This window comes from Megalops cyprinoides, chromosome 15 (genome assembly GCF_013368585.1).
Source record: "Megalops cyprinoides isolate fMegCyp1 chromosome 15, fMegCyp1.pri, whole genome shotgun sequence".
Lineage (NCBI taxonomy): Eukaryota > Metazoa > Chordata > Actinopteri > Elopiformes > Megalopidae > Megalops > Megalops cyprinoides.
In genome coordinates, this window is record NC_050597.1 from 8,709,422 (window position 1) to 8,721,965 (window position 12,544).

The following is a 12,544-nucleotide window of genomic DNA, read 5'->3' on the forward strand; positions in this document are numbered from 1 at the left end:
AGTGACGCGGGGGGTTTTGCTCCTGCAGCTCGGAGCACCTGCTGTCGGATCCGGAGCCCGGCGCCGTGGAGAGCCCGGTGGCGGATAAGAGAGCGCCGGGCAGCGAGCGGGCGGCGGAGAGGGCGGCCCAGCAGAACTGCGATCGGATCCGCCTCACCGCACCATCCCCCTTCACCAACATGCAGGTACCTCCGTCTCCGTCTCCCCCCCTCCCCGCTCCAGGTAGAGGCAGTCCTGGGGCTCCACGCTGGATCTCTCAGTGCTTCCTCCTCCAGGATAACCTGGGAATATTACTGCTGTCTTCCTAAAGACCTCAAAGCCAGTGACTCACTCTTTACTCTTTCCTTTTATGAAGGGGAATATTAGTTTTGAAATGTGCTGTGTGGTTACGGGGTGTAACACCCTGTGGAAGTGCATAGGTTTGCATAAGCTGATCCATGGAGTGTTTTGAAAAGAAGGGGCTGGAGGAGTGTATTATGTTACAATATTTACTCTATATTGAGCCATCCTTATCCAAAGCAACTTTTTTACATGTTATTGGTCTAGGCAGCTTGTCTATGATGTCACACTTAATCAGCTTGGTCAACGATACAACAGCAGTATCCCACTCTCAGTTTGAACTTGAAACTATTTGGTTACAGTCTCTGTCCCTAGACCTCTACAGCTTACTGCTACCCTGGTGTGCAGGCAGCAAAGTCACTCTGGTATTTTTTCAGGCATTCGACTACGAACAGAAGAAGCTGTTAGCAACCAAAGGTAAGTAGTAATCTGGAATTGCACTCCTCCTAAGTCTAGACCTTTTCTAGACCTTTTATGTCAACATTCTGCTGCCACGGAGCCAAACACAAAGTTCTGAATGTGAAGGACTCCTTTTATTTGATATTCACTGTAGTTTATGGACTAAGATGTATGTATTACAACAGCGATGATAATAACAGGGAGAATATCCTGCTTGGTTTGTCTTGGCCTATCATCATCATTTCTATTTTTGATTTACAGTAAACTTCAAATCCCATAATATCCACTTAAGCCACAGTGGGCTATAGATTGTGACTGGCTGGCTACTGCCGGAGATCTGCTCAGTGAGACCATTACATTACATTACATTACAAGCTGATTGGCTGTGCTTTGTGTTGCTCAGCCATGTTGAAGAAGCCTGTGGTGACAGAGGTGCGGACCCCCACCAACACCTGGAGCGGGCTGGGCTTCTCCAAGTCAATGCCAGCAGAGACCATTAAGGAGTTGCGCAGGGCCAACCACGTGCCCTACAAGCCCAGCATGACCACCACCTATGAGGTGAACTGAGACACTTCTTACGTTAGAGTCCATGGGACGTTTTGGGTCAATCCTTCTCTTCATGCCTCTACTGGCCTTACAGTGCATTGATCCATACCCAGAAGGCAGATACTGTGGCTGCTGTGAAATTAGAGTAAATTGAATCAGCATTACATTAATTTCCCCTTCTTGATAAGTGTATTTGCAAAAAAAAATGCTGTATTCTACATTTCCCGGGTTAGCTAGTGAGTTACATATGAGATACTCCAATAAGTAGGAAACAAGATATAACTGCAGGAGAAACACTCTCTCTGCTTTCTCCATTTAATAACAATGTGTTACTGTTAGTTTGTGAAGTTTTGTACAAGAAAAAATAGTTGACTGCTAGAATTTTTGCTAACATACATTTCGGTGTTGTACTGTATTCAGTGATTAAAAAGTTATAAGGGCATTTGTAATTGGACACAGCTGAAATAGCCTACAATTCCCAACATTTAGTACTACTTGTAGTGTAGTTGTAGTGAGTAATATGACCCAGTAGTATGGCTCTGGTCCAGGCACAGTTCGACAATGATACCTCTAAATTTAAGCAACAGTGCTCCCATATTTTAACAAAATAAACAATCCTTCCTTCAGCAAGCCTCTTGCACATAGAATTGACACAGTTCTGAATGGCATATTTGCGCGCTGTGGTCTGTAGCTCCATTCAGAAACTGTAGCATATCTCAAAAGCAGAAAAATTTGATATATGTGAAAATAAACACTTTTCATATCTCTTTTTGACATATTTTCAACAGCTACATGATACATTAGAAGGCAGTAGGTTAGAAATTGATAACTATATATGAAATGGCTCTTAAACTGTGTTGTGGGTTCGTAGTTTATGGATCTTTTGCCCTCCTCTCTTTATTAAAAACCATCTGTGTCATCTTTCCCCCTGCCAGGCCTCCCCTCTGCCCATGTCTGGCAGCAGAGAGGGCGTGGTGGCCGGCAGCGACTCGGAGAACTGGAGGGAGAGGAATGGCAGTGAGTTCACTGCATCCGTCAGCAGCCCTAAGAGGAAGCAGAACAAAGCAGGTGAGTAAGGGGTGCCGCCTTCTTTCACAGCGGGTACCCACTCATAGAGAGTTACAAGAGGATCCCACTCCACTAAGAAAGCACCACACCAGGAACCCATTCCACTTACAGGGTCACAGAAGGAGCCCTTTCCACTCATAGCATCACACAAGGAACCTGCTCCACTCAGTGTGTCACATGAGATACCCACCCCAGTCAGAGTGTTGCATGAGAAACCCAGTCCACTGAGAAATTACCACAGGAGGAACCCACTCAATTCAAAAATTACACAAAGAACCCACTCCACTTACAGTCACAGAAGGAGCCCTTTCCACTCATAGCATCACACAAGGAACCTGCTCCACTCAGTGTGTCACATGAGATACCCACCCCAGTCAGAGTGTTGCATGAGAAACCCAGTCCACTGAGAAATTACCACAGGAGGAACCCACTCAATTCAAAAATTACACAAAGAACCCACTCCACTTACAGTCACAGAAGGAGGCCTTTCCTCTCATAGCATCACACAAGGAACCCGCTCCACTCAGAGTGTCACACAAGATATCCACTCCAGTCCGAGGGTTGCACAAGGGGTCCGCTGCACTCAGAGCAAACTAGGAAAACACTCCAATCAGTCACACAAGGACCCCATTCCACTTAGAGCGTCACATGAAGAACACTCTCCATTCAATGAGTAATACAGGATTAAGTTTATGTAACTACTGTCAGTGAGACAGCTGAGAGTATGACATGGCTAGAGCGCTTTACTTTCAGGAGCTATACTTTCCAGTAATGCTTGCCAATGACTAATATTAGCATCAGTTTATTTTACACTTTTACTAAGACTACATCACAGATGACTCACATCTATGGGTTAGTAATGTCACCCCCTTGCTAAGCAATAGTAAATGCATAGGTATGTACCCTACTGTACAACGTCTGTTCTGTGTAGTGCTTAAATTGAATATTTATATAATATTTTCCAAAGGGGCAGAGTCCTAACCCCTATTTGGTACTTTTCATACAGGCGAGCATCTGCCCTTCCACCGAGCACCACCTCGTGCTGAATATTTCTAGCCTGACAGGGCAGAGTGATTCACTTTGCATCTGGTTTTTAAATATGTGCCACATTTTCCTTGCATATTGGACATATTATTCTGCATGTTTTTATATTACGCCCATATTAATGGGCAGAACCAGAAACATTCTTGTCAGTAATTGTTCTGCCTTCTTTTTGTCCTGGAATTCAAGCCAAAAATATATTTTAAGACATTTACAGTCATACAAGTTTCCAGTGATGTCTGGGGGTCATCTGGGGCCAGGTCTGAGGGAAATGCATATGAGAAACCAGACAGGAATGCGGGATGACATTATATTGTGGTACATTTGATTGCTGTGCAAAATCCAGAGGTGGACACCCCGGGTTCAGAAAGTAAAAATCCTACCATTTACTTGTTCTAGCCATTCACTAAACAAGGTGATTTCACTAATTAGTTCCTCTACCTGGCTGAAGAGTTGTGCTAATTAAATTCAGCTGGTGTAGTGGCATGGGTGGAACAAATAAGTGGCAGGACTTTTACTTTCTGAAGCCGGGGTTTTCCACCTCTGGTAAAACGCAAGAGTAGGACTGTCCCGGATTCAGTGCTGTTTTTGCCCCGTCTTTTGTCCAGCAGTGGAGCACTACCTTAGCAGCAGTAACTACATGGACTGCATCTCCTCGGTGGCCAGCAGCAGCAGCGGCTCCCTGAAAGGCTCTGACCTGCCGGAGCTCTTCAGCACTCTGGGGCTGGGGAAGTACACTGACATCTTCCAGCAGCAGGAGGTCTCTGCAGCCCCGCCCCCTTTCTCATTACCGTCCAAGCTCAGCTCTGCGCTACATTACGTTACGTTACGTCGTTTAGCAGACGCTCTTACCCAGAGCGACTTCCGAATAAGTCCGTCACAGCGCTAAGAGTGTAGTTATCGAAAAGTACTACAAGAGGTCAGTAAGATACTGAGTTAAGTGCTAAACTAGTGTAGAGTGCTTTTTTTTTTTAAAGAAAATAGGGATAGGATATGTAGAGAGGAAGGTGGACTAGAGATCATACTTTACATTACATTACAGCTCTCATTTATTCACACATAATTTTGTATTTTGCATTATTTTTACCACGTATAGAAATGTGAATTAGAGGCCTGCAAAATGGTTATTGCATTACCAAACGGTGTTTTTAAGCATACTAATGTATAGTCGATATCAGTATAGTATGACGCATAACCCATGCTTGTGTGTTCATTTACGCCCACTAAACTGTGGGAAATTCTTCTTCTTTCAGATTGACCTGCAGACGTTTCTCACCTTGACAGACCCGGACCTAAAGGAGCTGGGTATCAGCACATTCGGTGCCCGGAGGAAGATGCTGCTGGCTATTTCAGGTGTGTGTCAGGAACACATCTGTCCCACAGAACCCAGTCCACACACCTGAGACGTCAGTCACCCACAAGCATTTTACACTGGCGTCAGTAATGTAATATTGTCTTTACATTCACTGGTTATTGGTTAACTGCCATTCAACCTGCAGATCTATCAATCTGTGCAGTATTCAGGTGGTGAGGCTGGTTGTGGTGTTCCTCCCTGCCTTTTATGATCAATTAAACTGATTCAGATCTACTGTGCCCATGGTTTTAATATACCCAGGCATACATCTTGGTGTCACGGTATAGCACCTGTAGCTTCATTATCACACAAAGTTTTACACCACAATGTAACTTTATGTTGATGCAAACTTTAAAAATTCCTCCTGCCAGAGTTCATGCAGAGTAGGATCGACTGAATTAGATATTAGTTTGTGAACATATTTGTATGGTGAAAGGCTTAAGTGAGTTTTTAATGGATTGCTTAGAGAATTCCACACAGTAGGAACCAGGGAGGGAAAGGAAGGGTATTAGTGTGGATGAAGGTGATTGTTTATTTCGCTGCTGTGCTCAATGGCTAAGCACAAATCTCCCCTGATGGACTTTGCAGCGCCAAAATAGGGCCATTTCGTCTCTGCTGTCTGCAATTTGAGAAAAAAATATTGAGAGGACTCCTCTCTTGTATTCCCCACTTGATTTAAATCTACACAGAGTGCTGCCTTTCTCAGAGATAGAACTGCTCTCGATGTTCAAAAAGATCATATTATCAGGTGGCTATAGGAAGCCAGCCAGAATAATGGTGTGTCTTGTGTTTTTTAAATATCCTATAATTACTTCTATTGTCTTTTTGCATTCAAGAGGCAAAATCTGGTTTGGAGCTTTTTTTTGCAGCTGCAGTTGATCATTTATGGTAATTATTGACAGACTGCCTTTTGGAAAAAGAAAACTTTTTATTGTTTAGACGTGCCATTTTCTTTTTGATTGTCATCTATGGAATTGTGTTCATGCAGAAATATTTATCAGATGGAGCTGCCCCAATAACAGTGAATACTGCTGTCACATATTCTCCAGAACTCATTATCCTGGCAGTGGAATGTTGAGAATAATGGGGTTGATTCTTTCTCGGTGGATGAAAGGGAATGCTTTGTTGATAATTGTTGCTTCTCGTTTCTGCCCAGAACTAAATAAGAACAGAAGGAAGCTCTTCGAGCCTCCCAACATTCGCTCCTCCTTCCTGGAGGGCGGGGCCAGCGGCCGGCTGCCGCTGCAGTTCCACTCTGACATCGCCAGCGTCAGCGGCCGGTGGTAGGCGTCTGCTCCTTCATGTGGAGTCTGGTCCAGCGCCCCTCGAACCCTGAAGTCAGCCTCTTACAGCACAGAGCTGCTCGTACTCCAATTGGCCAGAGGGGTGGAATGAGGAAAGTCTCAGAAGAGCAGGGACACCAATGATCACTTCAAACAATCGTCTACCATTCGTAACCAGCAAACATGGTACTCCAGCTTAGTGGAGTTGATCAGGGATGGCCCTGTTGGATTGGAGGGAGCTCCAATGGGCATGACAACAGTACAGTTGAAATTCCTTCATCGCTGAAGGAATAGACACAATGAATAAGATTGAGCTGATACCGTTTTCAGCCTTGTTTTGCTGTTGGATTGGTCCTGTGCACTTTAAGAAAGCTGGGTATTTCACTGGGTCCTTTGCCTGTGGAAGGTCTATTCTCTGATCAGCAGATCTATGCACATGTACACTTGAAGCACTTGGATTAAAGGTCGAATGTTAGCACTTGGTGTTGCGTGTAGCAGAAGATTGTGAAAATCTGTACATCAGGTCCCCAGCAGTGTTCTAAGAGGACAAACGAATGGAGTGTGAACTACACATGGACTGGGTATCGGCTTGTGTAAGTCATTGCTCCTCCTGCAGTATAGCCTGTATTCTGATCTGTATTTTTTTTCTTGGTTTATTTTGTATTTGAATTGAATTGTTGTTCATTTAAATATTTTGTAAGATTATGGTATTTTTCAATTAAAAATCAAGTTGTGCTAAGAATCATTCAGACTGCATCACACTTTGTCATTAAGATAAAAAGGTAAGCAGCTTTTTTTTGCCAAAGGAAAGGACAGTGCGTGTTGTGGTTACACAATGAATCTGGGCCTAGTTGTTGTTTATAGATTTGTTGGTATTGAGAAGTCCACATAATCCTCTCCTGTCAACAGGAGAAAGGGTTGTCATTGATTTGCCTGGGAGATTTCACAAATGCTCTCTCTGTCTCTGAGTTATATGGCAGGACAGGAATTCTGCACACTAACTAAAGCACAATCCACCTAAGGCTCTCAGCCTCACTGATGGGAAATATCCAAGTTTAGTGCTATGGAATCCTACCAGAGGTGAACATAGTGTTTACTCTAGTTTTATGAGTAATGTATGTAATGTCATGCAAAAGTTAAGTCGGCTACTAGCATTAACAGTTTTAGTCAACAAGCAAAACTGTAATTCTTAGTTTTATCATAGCAGTTATGGAACAAATGACCACCCTGTATATTGTCTTACAGATACTAAAGACCCTTTTCATGTTTGACTACCTAAACAAATTTTGGTCTAACATGTATGCCATAGTTATTTCTCCTGCAGCCAGGTCTATGGAAATTTTTGCTGAAATCAAAAGGGGGCGACATTAGTTGGAATGGCTCTAAAGTTACAGCCAGACAGAACAGTGGTGTATGGTGACCATTCACCATTGAGTTTACCATTTATATATCAATTCTTCATTCTGTTGTAAGACAGCCTGTTGGTACTATACATAAGTTTACTTTCGCAATATATAAATTGTGCTTGGAGGAGAAATGCTAGACTTGTGATATATCAGTTGAAGTTCTTAAGCTGTTAATATTTTGCCATTTTCCTGATTTATGTAGTTCTTCTCTAAGGTCTACTACCAAGTGCCTCTTTTTGCCCAAGATAATTAACTATGCAAATATTGTTAATAGGGGATGTCCAAGGAATACATGACGTGCATGGATGAATGTGTTTGGATGGTACATTTAAATTTGAATGTAAACCAAGGTATTGTTACTCTACCAAGCTGTTGTAATATCCTCAAGTTTTAAGTGTCTTTTTTTATCATGAAAATGAGGTACAGTTTTAAAAGAAGTTTGCAAAAGAAGGACTCATTTTGGAACACTCTGCTTCAGTTTGGTTGAATAGAACTCTGTGTCAGCTGCAGATCATCTTGTCTTTAAAATGTACGTGTTCTTTTGTATTCTGTTTTTACAATGTATCTATATTATGTTTGGGATTATGGGCCATAAAAAGTCAGAAACAAACCTCCCTGCACCATATAAAGACCAAGCAATGTAATGTCATTTTACTAACATTTAGTTTAGTGTTTACAATCAGGTGAAAGACTGCACAGCAGATCATTTGTCCAGTCAATAGTTCACAGCTTTTAGGCTTGCATGTTAAAGTCAGTTATCCCTTTCAAAAATATGAACACTTAACATTTAATTCCCAGATTATACTTGCTTTTAGTTTTCAACAGCTGTGATCCTCTTGTTGAATTTATTACACTGTCCCTAAAGAGGGGAATTCTGGGAAGGGTTGGTGCTTTTTTGGACACAGCCTTTGACCTTGGTAAGCGGTGTTGAAGGGCATTAGGATGCACCAGCTGGGGGGAGGCCGCTTGCCAATGGAGTGGCATATAGGGCTGAACATGAGGATACACTGGAAACACTTAGCTTTATGATGTTACTAAATGGGAATATGGCCATGTGGCTGTCCAGGAGTGTCTTTCACAGGAGTGCCTTATGCACAAAGATGTCTAACTGTTAGTCAGTGACTGATGAGGACTGTAAATAAAGCATAGATATGGTTGTGTTCTGTGGTGTCTGTGTACTTTGAAAAATGAAGAAGTTTTGTATAATAAACAAGTAAATGTACTGAATGTTCAGCTCTAGTTGGTGCCTTATTACAAAATAATAAACCGTTAAAACCACACCCCCTTGTGGTCCAGAACTCTCCCATGATATCCCCTGCATGTGGCTGTGTCAGCATTTACACCAAGCTGCCTGCATAGCATTACATTACTGTTGTTTTGCAGACTCTCATATCCAGATCGACTTACATCGGTCACAGTTTATGTTATTTATTTATATAGCTGGATACTTACTTAGGCAATTGTGGATTAAGCACCTTGCCCAAGAGTACAACAGCAGTGCCCAAGCAGGGATTCAAACCAGCAACCTTTTGGTTACAAGCCCTGCACCTTCCCATTATGCTACACTGTGACCCCAAACACTGTTTGCCGTAGAAAATGCCTCAAGGTGATCACGTGACAAGGCAGTGCCTATTTCAACTTTTACTGTCATCCTGTACAATGGAAAATGCTGTATTTCTCGTAAAGACCCTCCTGTAGGCTCTCTGGATTTAAGTTTGCTCAGATTCACTCCAGTCTTCCTTCCTTACAACATTTTTGTGATCCTTGCTTTGGAAATGAAAGGATCCAGCACAATAAAAAATAGCTTTTAATGGGTCACTTGTCTGTAATGGAGAAACGAAGAAATGCAGGCCCCAGGCACAACACTGTAAAGCACATCTGCAGTATAGAAAGGTCACATTATCATGCGTGGGCGCTGTTCCCTATAAATACTTATCAGGACACATAATTCAATGATGTTTGTCTCTCCCTCTACGTGCTCTCTCCCATGCCTGTCTCAGTGAGAGTACATGAGTCACCTCTTCCTGGGGCTTTGCTCTGTCTGTCTCTGACACATCCCAGGACAACTGGGTCAACAGCTACATCTCCATGCACAGGTCCTTGCACATGCCCGTCCATCTTATCTAACCCTAAGAAATGCCTCAAGACCTATGAGGCTGTGAGAGCCCCTCCCAGCAATCTGTAGCTTAACTCAACATCAGCTCAAACTATATATATATTCTCTACATCTCTCTGTGTCAAGCTGTGTTAAGTGGGTGTGTTCAAGTTTAGGTGTATACCCCAACACTGCTCTGAAGAGCTGACACAGACACTAGGTGTGCATTTAGGCTGAGACACATTCGCATTTTGTATCAAAGCACTCTAGCTTTTGTAGTAGTGTCTTCCAGGCTATTCGTTCCTGCTACCTTATACTGAAGATTCCAGACTGTAATATATACCCAGCAGTTCTTTTGGAATGCTTTCCCTTTGTTTTATAACTGGGAATGAAAGCAACTGAATTCAGTAAATCAGACTGGTGGATGCTGTGCATTTAATCCGATTCTATACTTTTAAAAAGCACTAGGGGGCACTAAATCACAAAATTGACGTGGTTTATGCTCTGAACATTTTATATTGATGCTCTCCCTAGGTCCCTAAATTATTTACTGTCATATTGTTTATTGATACAGTGTGTGTTCCATGAATATGAAGTGGTTTTTTCAGGGGAAGAAATCTGACAGACACTCTAAGATAGCAGAGTTTATGACTGAGGGTTATAAAAAAGATATATAGTTTTTGGTTGTGTGACTGGTGGTATAAACAGGGATAGGTTGAACATGTCTGCTGCTTGAGTGCTCAGAACAGGATCATGCCCACAGATGTCCACATTTTCCGTCATCTTAAAGCATGTCAGAGCCAGCTTAAATGTTTCCAATACATGGCACATGGTCATATTAAGAAATCCCAGTTTTTCTGTATTCAAGCATGTTAGCCTGTCCCAGGCTACTTTGTCCAAGGGGTGGTCAAAGCAAGTATATTTCCATAGGCTTTGCCTGTGACTTGAAACTCAATCATTACGTTACATTACATGCATTTAGCAGATGCTCTTATCCAGAGTGCCTACCAGCACAATAGAACATAAGTGTATCCATTCAAGTTAAATGAACAACAGTGTCAGACCATTACAGTGTTATAGGGTGGGGATTGAAGTGGAACCAAGATGCAGTTTGAAGAGGTGGGTCTTCAGTTTGCATTAGAAGATGGCCAGTGATTCTGCTGTCCTAACGTCCACGGGGAGTTCATTCCACCACTGAGGGACCAGTACAGACAGGGATCATGTCTGAGAAGAGAGACCCTGTCGGGTTGGCACAGTCAATTGCCCTGTAGATGCAGAGTGCAGCAATCTTGAGGGAACATTGGATTTGAAGAGTGGTCGTAGGTATGACAGGACCAAGCACCAGCACCAAGATTTTGAACTTAATGCGAGCGGTAACAGGAAGCCAGTGAAGTGAGGTGAGGATGGGAGTAGCTTGACTATGTTCAGCTAGATTGTAGACAAGTCGTGATACAACAGCAGTGGCTTGCCAAGGATTTGTACCTTCAGCTCCTATGTCCAAGACCTAAGGCTCTGACCACTAGGTCACACTGCTGATATTGTATATACTTTGTTGAATTGAACAATTTAGGTACATTTAATATAAACAGGTATATTTTGGAGGGAGTATTAAAAAAACAAGGAAACTGTACTGTCTGATTTGTTAGAGGATGTCTCAGCCAAGCTAAGTCACTGGCACACAGTACCTAAGAATGACAAACATGGAACTTTCTGAAGGCTGTGGTATATGTACACTCTGACCTTTGACCTCACACCTGGATCCTACAACACAGCACAACTTCATACATTACTAACCGACATTACAAAGGAAAGAGTACCTTATGATGACTGACTCAAACATACTCGAGCAAAAAACTTTCATCTCCCAGCTTGTGAGCTGTGCATTATATCCCCACAGGTTTGCAATTTGCTGTCGTGACCTAGTCTAGGGTGAAGTTAATGAGCAAAATTAAAAATTCAGTTGAATTCAGTTGAATTCAGTTGAATCACAGAGCGCTACATGGCTATCTGTATGTGCCTTCGCTGTGTCAGTAATCACACAGCTGCAACAGGCAAACCAGTGGACTCAGACTGTGCCTTAATAATTCATGCACAGCACTATGAGGGAGAGTCAAGAGTGTCTCGTGTTGCAGACTGCAGTTTTGGAAAGCTACCGGGAAGCGTCTTTAATTAAGAATCAGTCATGCTTTCAGCGTCCAAGGTCCAGCTATTTAAAGGACGTTAGATGGCCAGTGGCTGTCGAAGCAGCCAGGAGATAAATATGATACATGTATATTTTTTTTCTCTGTGATGTATGCCTAGCAACCATATAAATACTGTCTTTCATCACAGCGTAGTTTTCTTATGTAACCTCTGAAATCCTTTGAAAAGACTACCTGGTTTGTCTGTGAGAAGGCAAAATCAAAGAACTGCATATCAAAGGGGCCTCTAACTGCATGAAATTGTTCTCCTTAACACAGCTGGAACTCTGTCACAGGCAGGAGGGTCACTCTGTCTTTACCTGAAGCCCAGCAACAGTGTTTCAGTCTGCATTTTCAGTGGTCTGCATTGAGTGTGGCTACATAAAAAAAATATATTACAGTGATTACATTATTGTCATTTAGCAGACGCTCTTATCCAGAATGACTTACAGTTTAACATTTTACCCATTTATACAGCTGAATGTGCAGCATTGTTTTGAAATCTGGTGTTGTAAATGAATGAGGCTGAAGGCCATGTCTTTTATGATGTCTTTCAGCCTGGTGAGCTGTATGTCCGCTCCATCCTCCCAGTACTGTGAATGAATTGCTCAATCTGGAATCCACAATGTGGCAGCCTTCACATGTCAGCCAAACGAGATATATCCCTGGTAAACAGGCTCTAAAGACCCATAAATTCTGAACTCGATGTCAATCAAACACTGCAGTGCTCACTGCAGATTAGTGACCAGTTATATTTCACTCACATACTGTAATTCTCTAGTCGACTGCATCCCTCTCCCCATATAACTGCAGCTACTGCCACTCCATCATAA

The 12,544-nt window shown here is 42.6% G+C and overlaps 1 protein-coding gene across 1 annotated transcript in view; it reads left to right on the forward strand.

Moving 5' to 3' along the window:
* Positions 1–6,202, forward strand: part of LOC118790083 (protein bicaudal C homolog 1-A-like) — a 52,104-nt gene extending 45,902 nt beyond the window's left edge. The window contains exons 15-21 of the mRNA XM_036546894.1: positions 29–185; positions 717–756; positions 1,142–1,296; positions 2,220–2,352; positions 4,005–4,153; positions 4,647–4,746; positions 5,904–6,202. Coding sequence (XP_036402787.1) covers positions 29–185; positions 717–756; positions 1,142–1,296; positions 2,220–2,352; positions 4,005–4,153; positions 4,647–4,746; positions 5,904–6,034 — 865 coding nt within the window. The 3' untranslated portion in view covers positions 6,035–6,202. The remainder of the gene's footprint in view (positions 1–28; positions 186–716; positions 757–1,141; positions 1,297–2,219; positions 2,353–4,004; positions 4,154–4,646; positions 4,747–5,903) is intronic.
* Positions 6,203–12,544: the final 6,342 nt, after the last annotated feature.